This window comes from Eubalaena glacialis, chromosome 5 (genome assembly GCF_028564815.1).
Source record: "Eubalaena glacialis isolate mEubGla1 chromosome 5, mEubGla1.1.hap2.+ XY, whole genome shotgun sequence".
Lineage (NCBI taxonomy): Eukaryota > Metazoa > Chordata > Mammalia > Artiodactyla > Balaenidae > Eubalaena > Eubalaena glacialis.
This window is the reverse complement of record NC_083720.1, coordinates 36,981,460-36,998,541: the sequence shown is the minus strand read 5'-3', so window position 1 is coordinate 36,998,541 and position 17,082 is coordinate 36,981,460. Positions and strand designations below refer to the sequence as shown.

General features: G+C 41.6%; 1 protein-coding gene across 5 annotated transcripts in view; it reads left to right on the top strand.

Annotated features, from left to right (window-relative positions):
• EVC (EvC ciliary complex subunit 1) overlaps positions 1-17,082 on the top strand; it is an 82,005-nt gene that overhangs the window by 18,072 nt on the left and 46,851 nt on the right. For 4 of the 5 annotated variants that reach the window (XM_061192088.1, XM_061192085.1, XM_061192084.1 and 1 more), the window contains exons 6-8: positions 9,001-9,099; positions 11,821-11,958; positions 14,788-14,946. In XM_061192088.1, coding sequence (XP_061048071.1) covers positions 9,001-9,099; positions 11,821-11,958; positions 14,788-14,946 — 396 coding nt within the window. The remainder of the gene's footprint in view (positions 1-9,000; positions 9,100-11,820; positions 11,959-14,787; positions 14,947-17,082) is intronic. The other variant, XM_061192086.1, reaches the window with a different exon arrangement.

Here is a 17,082-nt window from a genome sequence, read left to right as displayed (position 1 = left end):
TTCTCAAAGGCTCTGCTCCCTGGAGGGTGATTGTTTCTGTGCTCAGAGCCCCATCCAGCTGGTGAGTGATGTGGTCCTGGCCCCTCGCCCCTGGAGCGGCCAGCAAATGCCCACAGGGAAGCAGCCTACTGTCATGAAGAGAGCATTCACCGTCACTCATCTGTGGGCAGCCTCCCCGCCCTGCTGGACACAATGCTGGGGACAGCCCCTGCCTTTATGGAGCCCACTGTCCAGGGGAGAGATGGCAGTCAATAGACTGCACAAAAGGCACAGAGGCAAAAAGTATGACAAAGCAAATGATGGAGTAGCATGAGGGCATGTAAGAGAGGACCTGAGGGCGTGTAGGCTTCAGGGAGGTGGTCAGGCTTCCCTGGAGGGAGATACTTAAGCTGGAACCTGGGAAAGTTCCAGGAGCACCAGATTAGGAATTAGAAACTTGGGTTCTAATCCACCCTTTGACACTTATGAGCTGTGTGACTTTCTATAAGTCACCTCCCCTCTCTGGGCCACTTTAGGAAAGGTGTGAAAATAATATACTTCCAGCTTTTACTTCATGGAATTGCTAGGAAATCAAGTCCCACTTTGAAAGTTCTCTGTAGACAAAGTTCTGGGCTCTGTTGGGCTGTGTGATCTGTGTCATCACAGCATCATTTATGAAACACTGAAACTCTGCTAGGTTAAACACTTTAAATGTCTGATCTCATTGAAACCCCAGTGCTGTTCCACTCATGAGGAACCTGAGTCTCAGAGAGGTCTAGTCAGTTGCCCAAGATCACACAGCTGGTAAACTGCAGAGTCAGAACCCAAATGAGGTTTGTCTGAGTCCAAGGTCTGTGTATCCTCAGAGCCCAGAACAGTGCCCTGCACATAGTAGGTGCTCAATAGAAATGTGTCTGGTTGACACCGTCGCCACCCTGGGAGAGCTGCTTTCTAAGCATGGCCTTCCATTCACTGCAGGGCATGTCTTCAGCGTGTGTAAGACCTAGAGAAACATGGGGAACAGGAGGGCACCATGTTACACAAAGACTTCAAATTTCATTTCTCTGGTAGAGATCCACTATCACAGGTCAGGGTTCAGAAATGACTCAGACCAGATGTGACCACCATGCAGCCAAGAAGCTTAGAGCTCTCTGGTGGCCCTGGGGGAGGAAGACACTGGTGCTGGGCTTGTCTAGGAGGTGGAGTTGTAACCTTTAAAAGCAGAATGACAGAAAAGAAAATAGATCAGGGGATGTGGGAGGGGGGTGGCTAATATCAGAGGAGCACTAGGACTAGTGGATTTCTCCTGGTGCTGGAAAATTCTCTACCTTGATTGTGGCAATACATGGGGAAAAATTGCATAGAACCACGTGCACACATATACACACAAATGAGTGCATGTAAAAATGGTTGAAAACTGAGTGAGGTCTATAGTTAACTCTATTGGACTTATGTCCATTTTCAGGTTTGATATTGTACCACAGTGATGTAAGATGTCACCCCTGGGGACAAAGCACACAGAACTCTGTAGTGTTTTTCATCTTCCTCTAAGTCCATAATTATTCCAAATTAAAAAGTTTTTACAATTCCAAGGAATGGGACAAGACCTGTAAACGTTACTGATTCAGTTTGGGGTCAAAAAGAAAATAGATTTGAGATTAACATCTTGAGAAAAGAATGTTACTGTACATAGCCTCAGACTGCAGTGGATGGAAAGTCAAGACAATTTTTGTCTTTTTAGAGTTTATTAGCATTGGCAAGCATAATGAAGGTTGGTGAAGAGTTCTGGGTCTGTCCCTCATGGATGTCCCTTGTGACGTGAGGCCAGTTGTCCAGATTTCTCAACTGAGAGTTCCTAATCTGTAAAATGGGGAATATTGTACCAACTTCCTGCTGTGATGATCATTTGAGATAATATATATATTAGCCTGGCACAGAAGAGTGTTTAACAAAACTTAAAACAAGGATCGTAAACTATGGCCCTTGGGCCAATCTGGCCATGCCTATTCTTTTACACATCACCTATGGCTGCCTTCATGCTGTAACAGCAGAATTCAATAGTTGCAAAAGAGATAGTATGGCCTGCAAACCCCAAAATATTTACTTTGTGGACATTTGGAGAAAAACATTTGCTCACCTGTGCATTTAAAAATGTCTTACCACGGGGGCAGTCCAAGATGATGGTGTAGGAAGATCCTGTTCTCACCTCCTCCCGTGGACACACTGAATCTATAGCTACATATGAAATAGATCCCTCTGAAAAAGACCTAAAAACTGGTGAACAGCTCCTTCATGACTAACACTCTTGGCATACCCTCAACAAGTGGGACCCATCAAGAATAAATTAGGCTGCTGCGGAGCAACTAACCCGTGCGCCACAACTACTGAGCCTGCGCTCTAGACCCTGTGAGCCACAGCTACTGAAGCCCACATGCCTAGAGCCCGTGCTCCGCAACAGGAGAAGCCACCGCAATGAGAAGCCCACGCACTGCAACGAAGAGTAGCCCCTGCTCACTGCAACTAGAGAAAGCCCGCGCGCAGCAACGAAAACCCAACACAGCCAAAAATAAATAAATAAATAAATAAATTTTAAAAAAGAAAAGAATGAAAAAGAATAAATTAGGCTGCTTAGACAATCACAAAGGTTTGAGAGACAACCATGAGCTAGGGCAAGGTTGAAAGATAAAGTTTATCTTTTACAAGGCCACTTCTTCAAGACTGGGAGAGGTAGCTGTTTTGCCTAATACACAGAAACAAACACAGTCAATCAAAATGAGGAAACAGAGCAATATGTTCAAACAAAAGAACAAGATAAAACATCAGGAAAAAAGCCTTAATGAAAAGGAGATAAGTAATTTACCTGATTAAAGAGTTCAAATAATGGTCATAAAATGCTCATCAAACTCGGGAGAAGAATGGATGAACAGAGTGAGAACTTCAACAAAGAGACAGAAAATGTAAGTACCAAACAGAAGTCACAGAGCCAAAGTATACAATAACTGAGCTGAAAAACACACTAGGGGGTTCAACAGTAGACTAGGTGAAGCAGAAGAAAAAATCAGTGATCTAGAAGACAGGGCACCCAAACAGAACAGCAAAAGGAAAACAGAATTTTAAAAAGTGAAGATAGCTGAAGGGACCTATGGGACAATATCACATGAAATGACGTTCGCAATACCAGGGGTCCCAGAAGGAGAAGAGAGAGAGGGGCAGGAAACATATTTAAAGAAATAATGGCTGAAAACTTTCCTAACCAGGGGAAGGAAACAGACATCCAGATCCAGAAAGCCCAGAGAGTTCCAAAAAAGATGAACCCGAAAAGATCCACACCAAGATACATTAAGATTTAAAAGTCAAAAGTTAAAGAGAGAATCTTAAAGCAACAAGATTAAAAAACAACTTGTTAACTACAAGGGAACCCCCAAAAGACTATAAGCAGATTTTTCAGCAGAAACTTTGCAGGCCAGAAGGAGTGCCACGATATATTTAAAGTGCTGAGAGGAAAAAACTTCCAATCAAGAATACTCTACTCAGCAAGGTTATTGTTTAGAGTTGGAGAGATAAAGGGTTTTCCAGACAAGCCAAAGCTAAAGGAGATCATCACCACTAAACCAACCTTACAAGAATTGTTAAAGGGACTTCTTTAACCTGAGAAGAAAGAGCATTAATTAGTAATAAGAAAGCATACAAAAGTAAAAATCTTACTAGTAAAGGTAATTATATAGTAAAGGTAGTTAATTAATCACTTATAAAGTTGGTATGAAGATTGAAAGACAAAAGTAGTAAAAATATAACTACAATAATCACAGAAACACAAAATAAAAAGATGTAAAATGTGACATTAAGAAGCATAATATGTGTGTGCCAGGAGTAGAGGGTGGGTGGGAAATGTCGAGTTTTAGATTGCACTCAAACTTAATTTGCTATCAACTTAAAATATACTGTTAAATATATAAATATTATATGAGCATCATGGTACCCACAAAGCAAAAACCTATATTAGATACACAAAAGATAGTAAGAAAAGAATCTAAGCAAAACACTAAAGAAAGTCATCAAACCACAAGGGAAGAGAGCGAGAGTAAAAGAAAGGAACAGAAAGTAACAACAAAACAGCCAGAAAACAATGAACAAAATGGTAATAAGTACATACCTATCAATAATTACTTTAAATGTAAAAGTACTAAATTCTTTAATCAAAAGGCATAGAGTGATTGAATGGATTAAAAAAACAAGACCCAGCTATATACTGCCTACAAGAGACTCATTAAAGATATATGTACACAAGTACACACATGGACTGAAGGTGAAGGCATGGAAAAAGATGTTCCATGCAAATGGAAAGCAAAAGAAAGCTGGTATAGCTATACTTACATGAGAAAAAAGTAGGCTTTAAAATAAAGATTGTAATAAAAGAAAAAGAGGGGGATTATATAATGATAAAGGGGTCAGTGCAACAAGAGGATATAACATTTGTATATATTTATGCATCCAGTATAGGGGCAACTAAACATCTAAAGCAAATATTAACAGATCTAAAGGGAGAAACTGACAACAATACAATTATAGCAGGGGGCTTTAATATCCCATTTACATCAATGCATAGATCATCCAGACAGAAAGTCAGTGAGGAAGCATCAACCTTACAGTACACATTAGACCACATAGTCTTAATATATATAAACAGAATATTTCATCCAAAAGCAGCAGAATACAAATTCTTCTCAAGTGCACATGGAACATTCTCCAGAATAGATGATATGTTAAGTCACAAAACAAGTCCCAATAAATTTAAGATCAAAATCACATCAAGCATCTTTTCCAACCACAATGGTATGAAACTAGACATCAATTACAGGCATACCTTGGAGATATTGTGGGTTCAGTTCCAGATGACTGCAATAAAGCAAATATCACAATAAAGTGAGTCACATGAATTTTTGGTTGCCCAGTGCATATGAAAGTTATGTTTACTCTATACTGTAGTCTATTAAGTGTGCAATGGCATTATGTCTATGAGAACAATGTACATACCATAATTAAAAAATACTTTGTTGTTTAAAAATGCTAACCATTATCTGAGCCTACAGCAAACTGTAATCTTTTTGCTGGTGAAGGGTTTGAAATATTGCAAGAATTACCAAAATGTTACACAGAAACACAAAGTGAGAAAATGCTGTTGGAAAAATGATGCTGATAGACTTGCTCAACACATGGTTGCTACAAACCTTCAATTTGTAAAAAATGAAATATCTGCAAAGTGCTGTAAAGCACAGTTCAATAAAACGAGGGATACCTGCACAGGAAGAAAACTGGAAAAATCACAAATATGTGAATATTAAACAATGTGCTACTGAACAGCCAATGAGTCAATGAAGAAATCAAAGGAGAAATCACAAAATGCCTTGAGACAAATAGAAGTGGAAATATAATTTACCAAAATCTATGGGATGCAGCAAAAGCAGTTTCTAGAGGGAAGTTCATAGCCATACAGGCCTACCTCAAAAAAACCAAGAAAAATCTCAGAAAAACAATCCAATTTTACACCTAAAGGAACTAGAAAAAGAAGAAAAAACCAAGCCCAAAGTTAGTAGAAGAAAGGAAAATAAAGATCAGAGCGGAAATAAATGAAATAGACTAAATAAAAGCATAGGAAAGGTCAATGAAACAATGGCTGGTTCTTTGAAAAGATAAACAGAACTGACAAACTTTTAGCTAGCGTCACCAAGAAAATAAGAGAATGGGCTCAAATAAATAAAATCTGAAATGAAAGAGCAGTTACAACTGATACCACAGAAATACAAAGGATCATAAGAGACTACTATGAACAATTATGTGCCAACGATTGGACAACCAAGAAGAAATGGATAAATTCCTAGAAACATGGACTCTTCCAAGATGGAATCATGAAAAGAGAAAATCTGAATAAACTGATTACTAGTAAGAGGATTGAATCAGTATGCAAAAACTTCCCGACAGACAAAAGTACAGGACCAGATGGCTTCACTGGTAAATTCTACCAAACACTTAAAGAAGATTTAATACCTATCCTTCTCAAACTCTTACAAAAAATTGAAGAGTAGGGAATGCTTCCAAACTCATTTCACTAGGCCAGCGTTTTCCTGATACCAAAACCAGACAAGGATGCCAGAAAAAAAAAGAAGAAAATTACAGGCGAATATCTCAGATAAACATAGATGCAAAAATCCTCAACAAAATATTAGCAAACCAAATTCAGCAACAGATTAAAAGAATCATATACCATAATTAAGTGGGATTTATTCCAGGAATGCAAGAATGGTCAACATGCACAAATCAATCAACATGATATACCACATTAACGAAATGAAGGATAGAAATCATATCACCTCAAAACAGAAAAGCATTTAACAAAATTCAACATGCATTTATGATAAAAACTCAACAAAGTAGGTATAGAGAGAATGAACCTCAACATAATAAAGTCCATATATGACAAACCTGCAACTAACATCATACTCAACAGTAAAAAGCTGAAAGCTTTTCCTCTAAGATCAGGAACAATACAAGGATGCCCACTCTCGCCACTTTTATTCAACATAATACTGGAATTACTATCCAGAGCAATTAGGCAAGGAAAAGAGATAAAAGGCATCCAAAATGGAAAGGAAGAAGTAAAGCTGTCAGTATTTTCAGAAGACATGATTTTATACATAGAAAAGACTGGACAAAAAACTGTTAGAACTGATAAATTCAGTAAAGTTACAGGGTACAATGTACAAAAATCTGTTGTGTTTCTATACACTAAAAACAAACTATCAGAAAGAGAAATTGGGAAAACAATCCCATTTACAATTCAATCAAAAAGAATAAAAGACCTAGGAATAAATTTAACCGAGGAGGTGAAAAACTTGTACACTGAAAACTTGACATTGATGAAAGAAATCAAAGAAGACACAAATAAATGGAAGGATATTCCATGCTCATGGGTTGAAAGAATTAGTATTGTTAAAATGTCTGTATTACCCAAAGTAATCTACAGATTCAATGCAATGCCTATCAAAGTCTGAATGGCATGTTTCAAATAGAACAAACAATCCTAAAATTTGTATGAACCCCCAAGACCCCAAATAGCCAAAGCAGTCTTGAGAAAGAAGAACAAAGCTGGTTATGTCAATTATTCTTCAAAAAAAAAAAGCGCCTCACTACACAAATAAGTCTAACTGACCTTTGACAGAGATGCAAATGGAGTTCAGTGGAGGAATGATAAGCTTTTCATTAAATCATGCAGTTGGACATCCACAAGCAAAACAAAATGAACCTCAAGCTAAACCTCATACCTCATACAAAAATTAACTCAAAATGGATAATGTACTTAAATGTAAAATATAAAACTATGAATCTTTTAGAAAAAAAAACAAAGGGGAAAACCTTTGGGATCTAAGGAAAGAGTTCTTAGATTAACACCAAAAGTGTGACCCATAAAAGGGAAAACAAATTGAAACTCATCAAAATAAAAAACTTCTGCTCTGCAAAAAATCCTGTTAAGAGGATGAAAAGACTGAGGCAATATTTTGCAAGCTACATTCTAAGAAAGGACTAGTACCTAGAATATATGAGGAACTCTCAAACCTCAATCCTAGAGTCTGTCATACAGAGTGAAGTTAAGTCAGAAAGAGAAAAACAAATACCGTATGCTAACACATATATATGGAATCTAAAAGAAAAAAAAAAAAAAGGTTCTGAAGAACCTAGGGGCAGGACAGGAATAAAGATGCAGACGTAGAGTTGAGGACACGGGGAGGGGGAAGGGTAAGCTGGGACGAAGTGAGAGAGTGGCACGGACTTATATATACTACCAAATGTAAAATAGATAGCTAGTGGGAAGCAGCCGCATAGCACAGGGAGATCAGCTCCGTGCTTTGTGACCACCTAGAGGGGTGGGATAGGGAGGGTGGGAGGGAGACTCAAGAGGGAGGAGATATGGGGAAATATGTATATGTATAGCTGATTCACTTTGTTATAAAGCGGAAACTAACACACCATTGTAAAGCAATTATGCTCCAATAAAGATGTTAAAAAATAATAATAAAAAAAAAGAAAAAGAAATAAGTAAACAATCCGATTAGAAAATGGGCAAAAGACATGAACAGATTATTTCACCAAAAAGAATATACGGCTGGCAAGGAAACACACACAAAAGCACATGAAAAGATGTTCAACATCATTAAGCCATTAGGGAAATGCAAATTAAAACCACATGAGCTATGACTACACACCTATCAGAATGACAAAAATAAAAATAACAACACCACCAAATGCTTGTGGGGTTGTAATGAAACTGGATCACTCATACATTGCTGGTGGGTATATAAAATGCCACTCTGGAAGACAGGCGATTTCTCATAAAACTAAATATACAGTTACCAGAAGACCCAGCAGTTGCCGTCTTGGACATTCATCTCAGAAACACATATGTTCAGTCAAAAACCTGTGTGTGAATGTCCATAGCAGGTTTATTTGTAATAGCCCCAAACTGGAAATACTCAGATGTCCTGCAATAGGTGAATGATTAAACAAATTGTGGACACAGCACCCTTGGACTTGCCAGGGTGTCCCTGCCTATGGAGGACCCTTCTTGGTTTAGAGGACATGTCCATCCATTGAGACAGGGGGCTGGAGTGGATGACTTTACACATCCCATATCCGTACAACCATCCCTCTGATTCTTTCCACAAAGAAGCAACCCCCCTTCGCCTCGCCTGTTTTCTTGACTCATGGAAATGGGGAAAGTGGGGGCTTCCCACAGAGTGGGCTCCTCATAAATATGTGCAGAAGAAATGAAGCATTTTTCTTTAGAAGCTTCATGAAAATGCAGTCCATTACAGGCCATTGTCATGACTTTTAATCTGCGGTCTTTTCCTAGAGCAAAAAGTGTGTGCGCAGTTGGGGGAGAGAGAAAGGAGGTAGGAGAAAAAGGAGGGAAGAGAAATACCATTGTTTAAACCTTTCTCTTTGTTATGTTTCCCTTTTTGGCAATAGTTGTTTATTCAGATTTTTAAAATGTGCCTCCTTGACCTTCTTCCTAAAAAGAAGACTGATGATGAATTATACCAGAAGATTCTCTCAAAACAAGAAAATGTAAGTCTTCAACCTATATTTCAAAATAACTTTAAAATAGTTTATTATGATATATAAAGCATAATATTATAGTAAAGTATTTTTTTATGTATAAAAATAGTTTATTACAGTAAATACTTTTCAACACAATATGGTATATAAAAATATAGCTATAAACATAAAACTAACAATGTGTATTATTAAAATGTGGAAAAATATTAGAAGTAGAAAAAAAGAGAATGTTGGTCATACCCACTACTCAAAGAGAACCACTATTGATTCTATTTTCTGTACAAGTTTGGGGTATTTTAAAATATATGCTTTGCTTATTGGTTATAACTCTTCCTACTACTTTGCATTCTTCTCGTTTCAGTCTTTTATGCAAGCTTTATATTGTTTTATGTGCAGCAAAATGAGTCAGGGCTTGGAGTCAGAGTGGTGGAGATTGATATCCTGGTCCTGTCTTTCACAAACTCTCAGAATCCTAGGTTGTTCCTTTGTGCAATGGGATAATAATTCCCGTCCTGCGGGATTACAGAAAGAAGAAAATGTGTATGAAGCGCCTAGCAAAGTAACAACCAGACCCTGATTATATGATCGCTGCCATCATTCCCATTCCCACCAACACCACCACAATCATCTTCATCATCATCATCAATATCATTGCCATTATTATCGTTTTATTACCAACACAATCACCACCACCACTATCATTATCATCACCATCGCCACCACCGTCTTTATTATTGTCATCATTGTCATAATCATTCTTATTATGACCATCACCACTGTTATCATTATCTTCATCATCATTCTCATCATCCTCATTACCACCACCACTACCAACATTTCATCATCGCCACCATCATTGTTGCCATCATTCTTACTCCTCCCATTGCCACCATCATCCTCATCTGCATCGTTATTCTCGTCTTCGTTACCATGACCGTCACCACCTCCACCATCATCCTCATCATCCTCACTTCTGCCATCACGACTTTCATCTTCATTATCATATCATTGTCATAATCCTCATTCCTTCCATCACCACCATTATCTTCATCATAGTCATCATTGTCATCCTTATCACTGCAACCATGAGATTTGGGGGATTGGGAGGAGGGAGTGTTTCTTCCTCACTCTTCTGGATTCCAAGGGGGAGGATTCATCACTACATCCCAGGGAGAAGGCAGTACATCTTCATCTTTGTCATCATCCTCAGTACCACCACTACTGTGATCCTCATCATCAGGCAATGCACAGAGTGCTTTACACAACATTCTTTAATCTTCACAACAGCCCTGTGAGTGCCCATCATTCTTTTTGTTTATAGCTGAGGAAGTTGAGGCTCAATGAGTTTAAATGACTCTCCAATGACAAAAAGAATGATAATGGTGGTGATACTTGTAATTGTACTAGTAATGAATGTCATATGGAAAGAATAAGAGCTTTGGTATCTGCAGGCCTGGGATCAAATCCCACCTCTACCACTTCCAGAGCATCTTAGTTATGTCAGTGGCTACTGTTCAGTGGATGTAGTCTGGCCAAGGGCTTTAAATGCATACTTTGCTATAATATTGACAACAGCCTCAGAACTTCTAGATGAAGATGAGAAGTGCCCAGAAATGGCAGCTGCTTTGGAGAGAAGCAGCATAGTGCATGCAGTGAGAAGAGTGGGGCTCTGGAGTCAGTGAGCCTAAGGGGCCTAGCCTAGCTCACCACTTCCTACTGGGAGACTTTGGACGAAATATCTCAACTTCCCATAGATAAGGTTCCTCATCTGGAAAAGAACCCTCATTTCTCTCTTGTAGAGATGCTGTGAGAATGAGAAGTCACATATGGCTTCTGCTTGGATAATCAATAGCAGTTTTCCTAATGAATTTGGACCCACACCAGTGTTGATTACATGTCAGCGAACACAGGTCTAGAGAAAACAGAACAGCCCAGAAAACAAACCCTCCACACTCCAGGTTGGGGTTTGAAGGACTCCATACATAGGGTTCCCCTTTTCCTTCTAAGTTCTGAGTTAATTAAGAGAAAGCATTGGGGAGACAGAGAAATGTCAGCTTTATCACTGAAAGGGGCCAGCTTGGAAGACATAGCTTAGGTGCACAGAGATCATGGCTTCCTAACACTGAATCCCAGGATTAGCTAAATTGCTTAGCTAAATTGCTTCCTGGCAAAGCTGGGCCACCTCAGGCCTCCCCACACAGAAGAGGGACCTTTGCTGCCCAGCTCACTCTGGGCTGAGGCCACACCAGAGCAGTGGCCACCCCTGAATGGTCCATCCCAAAGAGGAAGAGGTTGGGCAAGCTAGGGGCTGTGCTCACTTCCTGCTTTTGAACCGCCAGTCAAATACATATCACTTCCTCCCTGGGGTGTACTAAGTAATCCTTCCCCATGGAAACCAGAGGAGTGGGGAGGAGACATTCCATCCCACACCCCAGATGTCATGACATGTTCCCGGACTTCATAAAGATAGGAAGATACTATTTCATTGTTTTTAAAATATGGCCTATTTTGGGGGCGATTGTGGGAAAGACTATAGAAGAAAATACGTAATCCATTATTCCCGAGGCTCTGTGATGATTTTTATCATCAGTCCTTCAGTAGGACAACACCCAAAGCATTTAATTATGGTTAAGAAATATGATAATGGGGTGAAAATAAAAGCGTTTCTTCTCTAGAATTTAAGATACATTAGGTTTTTTCTGTGTTTGCCTTTTTTCTTTTTTTCTCCAGGATTTGGAGGAATTAGAAAAGAGACTTCAGGTCAGACTGTCAAACACGGAGATGTTGGGTGCTGGTGACTCTGAATACATCACCCTGGCAGATGTAGAAAAGAAGGAGAGAGAATATTCTGAGCAGCTAATAGCTAATGTATGTGATGGATTTTCTTTCCCATATAAAAAGCGTGGTTTCTGGGACAGTTCATTTGGCGAGATTAAAGAGATGGTACCTAGAAGCATGTTTAGTACTAGAATTCCCTGTTGTATTCTGCCCTGGAGCCAGGGATCCAGTTTCTGAAGTTAAGTGATAGAGAAGGTATAATTAAGGGGCCAAGATTTACTGAGGGAGTCTTTCTTTCCTCTTAATGAATTCTCCTTGTTTAAATTTTACATTGATCTTTTTATCATTCAAAGCAAAGATCACTCTAACCCTCTGTGTCATTACCGCCCTGTGGCTTAGAGCAGATGCCAGCTGCTAACTTCTCAAACTCCAGGCATCACTCATAAAAGCATGTTTCAAATTCTAGAGAGGATGGCTTCCCTCAAACTCTCTTTTTTGCTTTGAGGTTCTACTACCTGCTGTTAATATATTACGAATTAAACAAATATTTTCTTGGCACCCAGGTGTTGTGTTGGACTCTGGGAATTCAAAATGAACTTAGACCTGGCCCTGCCAGGGAGATGCTCAGGCCTGTCTGGTGGGGGGCACTGACAGGTGAACGGATGAGGACTTTGTGGGTTACAAGTGCCATGATAGATAGAAGTATGGGAAGACTGAGGTACAGCAGGGAGAGCGATTCATTTTACCCCAGGGTTATGAAGGTCTTTGTAGAAGAAAGGGCCATCAAGAAGCTTTTGGGGAGAAGTGTGGATGGATGCTGTCCAGTGGGTGGGCAGAGAAGGGAGCCAGGGCTAGGAAGCAGGCTGAACAAGATAAAGCCAGAGGTCTTCCCTGAGGGTTTTCATCTCATGCCAAGGAGATGGGAGTCACTGAAGCAGCAGAGGGTGGCTTGGCCCTGTTCTAGAAGGACTGCCCAGGCTGCTGTGTGGAGGATTGTTAGGAGCTTTGGGGCTAATCCAGTAGGAATTTCATGAAGGCAATTGCAGTAGGGATGGAGAGGTAAGAAAAAGTGGGAGACCTGATAGGGTGGTGTCTAAGGAGGTGGTGGTGGGAAGAGGAGGGTATAGAGGATCAGGTCTATGGAAATAAGGATCCCAGAATGAGAACAAGTTGGGAGGGAAGATGGTGAGTGTGGCTTGACATCCTGAGTTGGAGATGCCTGGGGATGGAGAGTCTCCACTAAGCTCAGGTAGGATCACATGGAGAGCGAGGGTATTCTCGGGATGAGATGGCTAAGGGAGGGTGCTCAGCCCAGATTCCGGTGGTGCCTGGACTCCCCAAAGCAGTGGAATATCTTGTCCATGTCGGCACGTTTCAGGCAGAGGATTGATAGTTCTCGTAAGATTCTCTAAAGTATTGGTGTCCTTCACTAGCAGAGATGCTTCTGGTCCAGGGGTGTGTGTAGAAGGGGTAAAGGAAGGAGCCTCATGCCAAATCTTGGATCTTGCCAACATTGAAGGAGCAGGAGTCAAGGAGAATCAAGACAAGAAGTAGAGCATGGACCTTGAAGAACCGGGAGAAAGTCATGTCACAGATGCCAAGGGAATCACGAGTTTTTCAGAAGAACGGAGTGGGCATCCTGGTTCTCTGCAATGGGAAGAGAAGAGGCGAAGCTGCTTGGATGTAGAACTCTGTTTCTGGATGTGCAGGAATTCACGGATGATAGTCCACATTCTCTGATAGCAGTTGGAAAGGAAGTCATCTGCTGGGGGGAGAGGGGGCAAGAGCAGGGTGTGAATGTGAGGGAGGAGGTGGCCAGGGCAGATAAAGGGTTTGCTGAGCTGCCACAAGGCCCTTGAGACAGGACACCAAACTTTCGAAGAGGTGCCAGTTCGTACAGGTGTGGGTTTTCTCCTGGCCATGCCCAGCCCCTGAGAGATGGCTGGCCGGATTAACTCAGAGTTTCAGGTCACCGTCTCTCTCCACCTTTAGCCACAGCAAGAAGATCAGCGTGGGCTTCTGGAGCCACTAAGGCTGACCCCTCCCATACGCTGCCCAGCAAGCAACATCCATCTCAGCATCTGAGAAGTGGAGCCAAGATGGAGAAAATCACAGCTGTGGGAGTTGAAGGGACCTGAATCAAATATGCCTCTGCTTCTCGTTGCCTCTGTGACCCTTGTCGAGTGACCTAACTTTCTGAGGCTGTTCCTTGTCTCTCCGATACATATTTTATCTAGAAATAAAATGTGTGAAGCACAGAGCCTGGCTTATAACCTGCATGCCGTAAAGAAAAGTTGCTATGACTATGGGCATCGTTGTTCTTAGAGCTCTGGAAGGCTGCAGTGACAAAAATTTAGCCCCCAACATTCTAAACCACTTGGCGATTCCCTACTTTGTTCCTGATTAGATGGTGGAGAAAGGAAAAAGATTTGAAGGCAAAATGTTTTTATGGTCATCATCATCTCTGTCATATTGTTCTTTTATACTTTTAGGACAATAATCAATATTTAAATGGCCATTCATGCTTTTATTTCCAGGATGCGTTTAATCCCCTTTAAAGATCTGGAAGCTTCCAGGAGCGCATTGTCGAATTTCATGCACCCCCTGCACTCCCCACCCCACTGCCGGGCAGTCTTTCAGCTGTTTGAGCTGGGGGATCTCATGGTGCTTGCCTTCCATATCAGCAGCCTGTTGGTGTTTGCTGAAAAGCCACCTTGAAACTGACTGGCACCTACAAAGAGGAACCTCTGGAGAATGTGATTGTTGCCAAGATAACTTTCTCCAACTTGTAGAATTGTTTATAATCTCAGTTTGTGATAAGGGGTGAATAGTAATGCCCAAGCCTGAGCCGGACAGCTTTAAAGCTTTCTTAAATAAGTTTTCTCCCCCCACCTCTTGCATCTCATTCTCATTTCACAGATGGAAGCTTTCTGGAAACAGATGGAAAACATCCAGCACTTTCTGGTGGACCAATTTAAGTGTTCCAGCTCCAAAGCCCGACAGCTCATGATGACTCTGACAGAAAGAATGATTGCAGCTGAAGGGCTATTGCGTGATTCTCAGGATTTGCAGGCTCTGGTAACGCTGGAGGGGGCAGGGAGGGAACGTGATATTCCAACTAGAGACGTGGAATCCGGAAGCTTGGAGCACCGTAGGGGTCATTAAGTTCAACACCTGCAGATTGTAGAAAGGGATATAGAGGCCAGAGAAAAGCAGTGTATCCATCCATCCCTCCATCTGTCCATCAGTCATTTATCTGTCCATCCATCCATCTAACCATTCCTTTAGTGGAGAGACTGGCCCGCTCCACGTCACTACAGCATAGGGCACTGGTTCTCAATCCTGGCTGCACGTTGGAGTTATCTCAGGAGGTTTAAATGGTACTGATGCTTGGGTCCAAGATGGGTCCCCACTTCAGAGATTCTGACTTAGTCTGGACTTTTTAAGGTTCCAGGTGACCACAGTGAGTAGTCATAGTTGATGCCCACTGGTGTGGACGGAGCTTCGGTTAGCTCTCCTGACGGCCCCATGTATCACCTAGGGGGCTTAAAATAATGCCCATGTCCCGGGCCTCTTGCACAGAGATCCAATCTGATTGGTCTGAAGTGGAGGACCTGGCATTGCTGTTTTTAAAACTCCCCAAACAATTCTGATGTATAGCTGGAATGCAAACCACTGGCGCAGAGGAATCCACAAATCCAAGTCCGACTTTGAATCTAAGCTTAGCCACCTGAAGCTGTGTGATCTCGAAGAGGTTACTTAACCCCTCTGAGCTTCAATTACTGTACTTAAAAAAGGTGGTCCCCAGGAGTTGCTGCAGGCAGGGCCCGCGGAAATGCTCGGTCACCGTCGGGTTTTGTTGTGGAGGTTTTGGTCTAGCCCTGCTGTGCGCCAAGTCCAGGGCACTACCCACCCATTTCCCCTTCCTCTGACCTTGAGAACTCATGAATTACATCTCAGACCTGTGCACCTGCCCAGGTCACTCCTGACTCAGAAACCTGCAGCAGCCGCCCTGCCCTCAGCTCAGAGACTCAGCTCCTCAGACCTGAGGAGAAGGCGCTGCTGAACGGAGTGGTCCCTGCTGCTTCTGCACAAACTGCTCTGCTCCTCAAAGTGTGGTCCGCAGACCGGTAGCATCAGTGTCACCTGAGAGCTGGTTAGAAATGCAGAATCTTGTCCCCCCTCCTGAATCAGGATCTGCATTTTTAACAGACTCCCAGGTGCACGCAGCTGTTTGAGAACTTTCTTTGCTTTTGCTTATCACGTACACGTATAGTTTCCTTACCCTCCTTGGCACTGCTGAAAGATAGACACACAGATATTTCATTCCCAAAGAGCAGGGGAGCCAGCTAAGCGACTCACCTAGGACTCCCATGTTGCCTAATGATATCGCTCAGCCTGTGCCCCAGGCTTCCTGGTTTGCCGTCCAAGGCCCTTTGAATTGGATTTTGATTTGCTAAGGCTGCCGATATGAATGCTTATCAAAAATGAAAGACTTTTTTCCTTTTATTCTTTTTTTCTTTGTATTTAATTATTATTCCATCAGCAGGATATTGATGCAGAAAAAAAATGTATCCTTAGCTGACTCTGGCCCGAGTGTTAGCCGGTCACTTCCAAATAGGAAGAAGGGAAAGAATTTTCTCCAGGTTATCTGTAGGCCTTTTCTTCTGTCAGCATTTCATGAGCACCTACTGTGTGCCATGTCCTGTTACAGGAACAGTGTTGCAGACTGGAGCTAGAAACCTGAGCTCATCCCACAGTTGCCTTTTATTAGCTGTATGATGTTGAACAGGTTACTTAACCTCTCTGTGACTCAGTTTCATCATCTGTAAAATGGGAATCTGAATAGCATCAGCTCTGAGAGTGTTAGAAAGTGGACAACATGTAAGACCTTTAGAACAGAGCCTGGCCCAGGGGAAGTGCTCAGTATGTGATAGCGATTAGACTCTGGCAGGCCAAGTGTAAGCAAACAAAATAGACATAAACAAGTCATCATAATGATGTGTGGAAAGAGCTACAATCTATGTTTGTACAGAGAGGGACGGGTTGGCTCTGCCTGTATGTCAGCGTATGTTGTTGATAAACTCCAGAAGAATTCAAATTCTCAGGCTGGAGACGTCTGAGCACTCTGGCCTGGGCAGTCGGAATGTGTTGCATGGAGTTGCTGAATATCAGAACTGGAAGAGCCCTGGAAAGGGCCCCAGAGGTCATCAG